The following is a 7,346-nucleotide window of genomic DNA, read 5'->3' on the forward strand; positions in this document are numbered from 1 at the left end:
CTCTGGGGCCCAAGGGCTGCCACTGCCTCACTGCGCAGAATTGCTGTTGGTGTGGGACCTGGGGTCGGCAGCAGCAGCCTACAGCGGAGCCCACAGTAAAGCCTGCTCGAAGGGCGAGTGTTTTGCGCGGGGCTTGGCATGCAGAAAGTTTCAGTCAGTAGCTTAAAAGATGAGGCATCTAGTTACAGCACAGGAAATGCAGGGGCTTCACACACATGGAGACAAGCATGGGCGACCCAGGGCTGCCGCCAAGGCCTCCTCCGGCTCAGCGTGCACCGTGGAAGCAGAGCCCACCCCCGCAGCCCACAGAGCTCTCCCAGGTGCTCTGCTCGGCCGACCCGAGCGGCCGACCCTCCTGCCCTTGGGTCCAGGGTACTGCCTTCCTCCGCCAGGGACTGGGTGATGGACACTGCTATCTCAACGGTGCTGAGCACACGGTGGGCCACACAGCCGGGATGTCACGGGGTCCGAAGTGCTCATCCCCTCTGCACAGAGGACCCCAGGAATTCCAAATGTCCCCCATGGAATCTTGGTTTTTCTTTTTACTACTGGAGACTGAAATCAACATGTCCACTGACCTACATCTTTTCATCTTTTTTTTTTTGAGCCAGGGTCTTGCTGAATTGCCCAAGCTGGGCTTGAACTTGCAATCTTGCCTCAGTTTGCAGAGCACTGGGATTATGGGCCTGCACCACCATGCCTGGCCCCGTATTCTTTTTAATCTATATAACTCTTTCCCCCTACTTCTAGCATATCAGGAAATTCCATGGCCGAGTATGGTGGCACATGACTGTAATTGCAGCACTCACGAGGCTGTTACAGGAGGACTTCAAACTCCAGACCAGCCTGGGCCACAGAGCAGGACCCTGTCACAAACAGGAAACTGTGGCTGCCTCTGCTTCTGCTCTATGGGGAACCTCCCCGAGCGGCCAGCATGCAGGAGACCGAAGCACTGGCAGGAAAAGGCTGAATCAGAAAGACAGAAACAGACCCTGACAGGCAGCGCCCAGAGGGACCTGCACACCTGCAGTCCAGGCGTGGGGGCATCACACTCTGCCCAGGAGGCCAACACTTCGTCAGTGCGACGTGGCCAGCTCCCCACACTGCCAGCAAGGGGCGGTGATGTCCCAACAGCACAGTGCAACAGGCTCTTCCTGGGGACAGAATGGCAGCCCCTTCCTACAAATAAGCTCAGGCCTGTGCTGCCAGGCCTGGGAGGGGCATCTCAGGCACAGCAGGGTGAGCCACACTCCCGCTGGCCCAGTGCTAGTCACTGCTGCCCACTATGAGGAGCCGCCTCTTCTCCTGGGCCTGGCCACCCAGGTAGAGGATCCCAGCCCCTAGGGGGACAGAACTCACCCCTCACACGGACATCCCGCCCGGCCACCGAGACGTGCAGAGGGCTGAGGGCTGCCTCTATTTTAGTGAGAATGCGGGTGTGCTCCTGTCTGTCCACCAGTCCTCGATTCCTTCAGAGCCCTCATACAATAGTCACAGTCAACGGGGACAGGACCCGATACACTGGAAGACACGCCCGTGTTACACATCAAGCCCAGGTTAAGTACTGGTACAATTATTCTTTAGGGAAAAGTGCCCTACCAGTTAAAAACTGCATACAGAGTAAGCATAGACCCTCAAAAATTGGGTAGCTGCCAGGCGTGGTGGTGCACACCTGTAATCCCAGCACTCGGGAGGCTGAGGCAGGAGGATCTTTGAGAGTTTGAGACCAGCCTGGGCTACAAAATGAGCTCAAGGCCAGCCTGAACTGCATAACAAGACCCTGCCTCAAAAAGACAAATAAATAAATAAATAAATAAATAAAGATTGGGTAGCAACAGGCAAAACAAAACTGGTAAACATCAGCACAGCAAATATAGGGGCATTTCAGCAAAATAAAGCAAACTATACTTAGTAGCCATATTTACTACATTTGTCGTAGTCACTACTTCATTGCAGGACTGGCTTTATTTGGACCGTGACCTGAAAGCACAGCTGGGGTGAAGGAAACATTCATAGCCTGGTTTTGTGCAAACATGGATGACGTCACTCAGTGCAGCCCTCAGGCCTTGCACTGGGGAGCAGGACCGGCCTGCAGAAGGAGCCGCTTCACCTGAGCTCGTAAGTGCAGCTCTGTGACCACCGACTTGAGTCACTCTTGACAGCCCACACTGACAGTCTTAGCCTGGCCGGGGCTTGCGGGCTGGTGAGGGAGCCCTCAGGGATGCAGGCTACAACAAAGCCACGCGACAAGGCACCCCCAGAGCGGCATCCTGTGGAGCGTGATGTCTCCGCACAGCACGGCGCAGGAAGCACTGGAGACAGCATGTCTGCTTCCACAGGACAAAGGCCACTCCTAAGGGACAGGCCAGCGCTCAACTCTCAAAAATGAGATGAAAATTTAGAAGAACCTGGCAAAGATTTGTCTGAAGAGATTATGGTGTAACTTGGTTTTCCAGGGACCACAATTTAGAAACTCTTCAAGATTGTAAGAGCGTCCTAAAATTGTAATACTGTTGGGTGTGGTGGCACACACCTGCAATCCCAGCACTCAGGAGGCTGAGGCAGGACTGCTCTAAGTTCGAGGCCAGCCTGGACTATAAAGTGAGTTCAAGACCATCTTGGACTATACAGCAACACCTTGTCTTAAAAAAACTAAGTTTATAATACTGAAAAGCAATCCTAAAATGACTCTGCCAAAAACAAGAACTCCAGCGACTTACATTGAGGGCCTGCAGTAGAAAGGGTTCACTGTTCTCAGACCCCATTCCCTCTGATCCCAGGGTCCAGTATTTCTAGAACATTCCTAGTAGGAGAAACACGAGGCCTTTTAATGAGACAAAATGATCGGTGTATGACTTTATTTTTATCATCTTTTCGGTGCTGAAAGTTGTTCCTTTATCAGTCATAAACTTTAGCTGTCTAAAGTGAGTTTCCCCACACAGAGGCTACCAAATTATTGTCTGAGAGAAAATCACAGCTCACCATAAAGTTGAAAAGGTACACACTCATAGGGCCTGCAGAAACGACTACAGAGGCTGCCTGGTGGTTAAAAGCCTGGGCCCACGTTATTATCCAGGCACCACAAAATTTGGGGGAATTCTTTTGCTCACATTAATAAGCAACTGAAAAATGATCCTTAGAAAGTATTTACATAAATATATGTGCCCTTTAGCACAAGAAAACAACTGCTTGCCTGACCAATTCTAGTGGTTCTTCCAGGAAACACAGAAATCCCCACACCAGAAACAGGAGCTACAGAGCCTGGTGCCTGGGCAGAGGCGGCTGGCATTTAAGGTCCGCAGGCCCTGGCTAACTTCTCAGAGAAGGCAGAGCCTGGCCCCTCCATGCTTTGGACAGTGGCTGAGACAGCTCTGGGTGTGTTCAGCACGCCTGTCTATCTTACAGCCTCGACCAACAGAGGAAATCCACTACCAGCTACAGTCAGATGTTTCTATTCAGCTTTAGTGTAACACGATGTTGTAAACTAACCCAGCTTTCATTCCCCAACTACAGGGATAGGTGTCTTTTTTTTTAAGGTCCACTGGCTTCATTTAACTGTTCCCCTTCTTACTTATCACTAAGGAAAATTTTCAGTTCAGCAAAAGCTATTTGAAGGTACTAAGTAGGTGATGCCTCATCCCCTCTGCAGTGCAGTCTCAAAAGGTTTTTTTTGGCTGCTAGTTTTCATAATTTTCTTGTATACAAGACTGCCCCCTCCAAATTGCAGAGTATGGGGAAAAAGAGACACTGAATTTTTTTTTCAAACAAAAATGTTTATGAAAGAACAGACAATACAAACAAACACAAACATAAGCGATCTCACCTCCTTACAGGGACCATTCAGGGCTTAAAAAAACCCTTCTGTGAAAAAACCCTTCTGCTTTATTTAGCATAATAAAACTTATTCCTTAAACTCTACCAAAAATTTCCCCTTCTCATAATTTCCCTACTATGTAACATTACCTCTATTTCTTGATCCTGAGATTTCTGCATTTTAATGCTTCCACAACCCATTTAAAAATTATAATGATGCGAAGTGTAGAGACACCACCCACCTGTAACCTAAGCACTCAGGAGGCTGAGGCAGGAGGATTGCTGTGAGTTCAAGGTCAGCCTGGGTTACAAAGTGAGTTCAAGGCCAGCCTGAACTGCATAGTGAGACCCTGTCTCAAAAAAAACCCAAAACACAAAGGGCCAGGGATATAGCTCAGTGGCACAGCACCTGCCTGGCAAGTGCAAAGTCGTGAGTTCGATTCCCAGTACCAAAAAACAAAACAAAAACAAAAAACAAAAAAGAATGAATGCTGCCTCTACTTCATTTTCTGATTAAAAACTCACAAGTGAAACACAAGAAACAAACCAAAGAAACACACAGCATATGGATGATCCAAATGGAAAGGTTCATGAGCTGTAATAATATTTGTTTTGCAACATCAAAAGCAGCAGAGATCCTGAATATAATTTGCGTAAGTCATAAATACTGAGACTGAAATATGCACGTATAAATCACATTTAGGCTCCACGAGCTGCAAGCGCTCCATGAATACATAGAAGGACAACCACGTGTGAAGCGAGAGAGACAAAGCGAGCGCTCTGCCCGTCAGTACTCCCACTCGTCGGATTTCAGGTCGAGATAGCTGAGGATGTTCTGGGCCAGCTTCACGGCCTGTTTCCGGGCAGCCTTACACCTCTCCTCGCCCTGCGGGTCCACGGCGTCCAGGGCCAGCAGCTGCTTGGTCAGCAGCTCCTCCAGCCGGATGTAGTTCTTATCGGTTCGATTGCCGTCAAATGAGAGGACTTCTCCCTGGATCTCCGACAGGCTTCCCAGAACCTCCCAGACGGCCTTGTGGGACGGGTGCTCCTCGCAGGTGAACTGCTTCCTTTTCTCCAAGGCCTCCTTCAGGTCGATGTGCGTGATCAGGGTCTGCACTTCGATCACGGCTCTTCTCCTGGCTTCCCGGATGCAGGGGTTTCTTTCCAGACTCACCTCATCCAGCTGTCCAATCAAAGCCTGCAGTTCTGTCTTGGAGCTCAGGTACAATTCGGGAGGGTTCTGAGCTTGAAGAAATTCCTTTTTTATTTCTCTCATCCTCTTGAGGACCTTTTCTATTTTCAAAATGGAATGGTTCTGTCTCAGGTCAAACGCGTGAGTCGTATCAGCTTCCTCGTCTAAATCCAAATACTTCAGTAACTTGTTGATGTCTTCCACTACCTCCCTCCGATAGTTTCTGATCTCTGTGTGGCCACACACGTCTAGAGCATCCAGGTCAGCAAGCAGCCCCGAGAGCACGCACGACAGGTGCCTGCAGGTCTCACTGCTGTCCACACCCATCAGCAGCGCCACGACGACCCCTCTGGCCTTGTTCACCTCACACATCACGGAGTTGATCTTGGCGACAGAGGGATGTGTGTCCTCAGAAAGCGGCAGGGAAGGCTGCTTTTTCATGCAGTCTTCCACAATCTCCTGCACAGCACAGATCTTGGTGAGAGTGTGATACCGTGCTTTGCGCAAAGAGATCTTCCCCCCTGTTTTAACATGTGTCAGCCTCAGAATGATATCCTGGATGCCCTCCTCGATTTCATCAGTTATGCAGCTGCCTCCGCTGTAAAAGGGCACAATCTTCTCCTTCACGAGCGCCTGGGCCTCCTGGAAGATGTTCTGTATTTCGAGGCGGTGTGGGTGATTTGCGTTCTGCTCCAGCTCTTTGAGAAGGTGCTCTGTCTCCTGTGCCGCCCTCTTCCTGGCTTGCTGAATGTCTCCTTTTCCCTCTGTATCTACAGAGTCTATCTCAAAAAGTTGTTTCGTTAGAATCCTCTCCAGTTTCTTGTAATTCTTGTCACTTGACAGACCACTGAAGCTGATTACCTGTTGTTCTATACTTTTCACTTCCTTTTGAATTTCCTGCAGTCTAGTAATGGAAGGATGTTGGTTTCCCATATCCATACTTTTGTTGTGTTCAATTGCACAAGCACTAGAAGATAAGAACAATAACTTATTAAGGCACAAAGTCGCTGCAGAATGACAATCATATATTAGTTCAGTCTAAAATTCTCATTTTTTGGCTGGGTGTGGTGGCGCATGCCTGTAATCCCACTACTTGGGAGGCTGAGGGCAGGAGGACTGTTGCAAGTTCCAGGCCAGCCTGGGCTACAAAGCAAGCTCAAGCCTGAACTGCACAGCAAAAACCTGTCTCAAAAAAAGACAAAAAAAAAATTTATTTATTTATTTTTTTTTTGGTAGTGGGAATCAAACTGAAGACCTTGCGTTTGCCAGGCAGGCGCTTGTGCCACTGAGCTATGTCCCTGCCCCAAAATTCTCAGTTTTTAAAGCAAGTAATTTATTTACTTAAGTTTTTTGAATTTTTTTTTTTTTTTTGGTCTTTTTGAGACACGGTGTCACTATGCAGTTCAGGCTCCTCTTGAACTCACTTTGTAGCCCAGGATGGCCTCGAACTCGCAACAATCCTCCTGCCTCAGCCCCCCCCGAGTGCTAGGACTACAGGTGTGCACCATCATGTCCAGGAAAACGTGTTAAACAAAGGCTTGTTGTCACGTGATGCAAAAGATAGTCATGCTCAAGGACAGAAAGGAAGAGAATTATCTCTAGCCCTGTGAATTCCAAATTTCAACCATAAAAGAGCGGTATGACTTCCTCAGAAGCTGAATTACCAGCTTAAAAACAGCACAAATTCCTTAGTTTGTTTTTTTTTTTGAGGCAGGGTCTTACTGTGCAGTGCAGTACCGCCGTGAACTAGCGTAGCTGGCCTCGAGCTCACGGCGATGGTCCTGCGTGAGCCTCGGCCTCCCCAGCGCTGGGATTACAGGCGTGCACCACCACCCGGCTCTCCCTAGACCTTAACACACGAAGCTATTTTGGGGGTCTGCAGGGCATCTTAGCGGAACGTAAAAAATAGCTCTTCTAACCTTCCCAACGTCACAGGACCCCACATCTGCCAATCTGCTCTGCCTGCTTCCCGCAGGGGCAGGCAGAAGCAACTGCGCCCCCAAGTCGGGCTTCCCCGTGCTCGCCACCCCTCGCGCGTCCGGCCCACCCGCTCGGCTCCCACACACCTGCCCCGGAGGGAGGAGCACAGCGGGGGGGCGCAGCAGCAAGGGCGAGCTGAAGGCACGTCCCGGGCTCGGGGACGCAGCCCGACCCCAGCCGCGGCCGGGGTCCACCCGACACGGCCCGCAGACCGCGGCCGCCATGAACAACCCGCTCACTCGCCTCCCATTAAGAATCCGGCCCGGCTGGCTCAGCACACGGCCCACGCTCCGGGCGTTCCACCCGGCGGGTCCCTCGCGGCGGACAGTCCGCTGAGCCAGGCCCCGGGCGTCCCCGCTCG

The 7,346-nt window shown here is 50.4% G+C and overlaps 1 protein-coding gene across 4 annotated transcripts in view; it reads right to left on the reverse strand.

Annotated features, from left to right (window-relative positions):
• Positions 1–4,379: 4,379 nt before the first annotated feature.
• The window catches only part of Bag5 (BCL2-associated athanogene 5), a 3,798-nt gene continuing 831 nt past the window's right edge, over positions 4,380–7,346 (reverse strand). For 2 of the 4 annotated variants that reach the window (XM_005410785.2, XM_005410783.2), the window contains exon 2: positions 4,380–5,972. In XM_005410785.2, the coding sequence (XP_005410842.1) occupies positions 4,601–5,944 (1,344 nt within the window). In that variant the 5' untranslated portion in view covers positions 5,945–5,972 and the 3' untranslated portion in view covers positions 4,380–4,600. The other 2 variants (XM_005410786.2, XM_005410784.2) reach the window with 2 other exon arrangements.

Source organism: Chinchilla lanigera, unplaced genomic scaffold (genome assembly GCF_000276665.1).
Source record: "Chinchilla lanigera isolate Chin_1 unplaced genomic scaffold, ChiLan1.0 scaffold00137, whole genome shotgun sequence".
In the NCBI taxonomy this organism is placed as follows: Eukaryota; Metazoa; Chordata; class Mammalia; order Rodentia; family Chinchillidae; genus Chinchilla; species Chinchilla lanigera.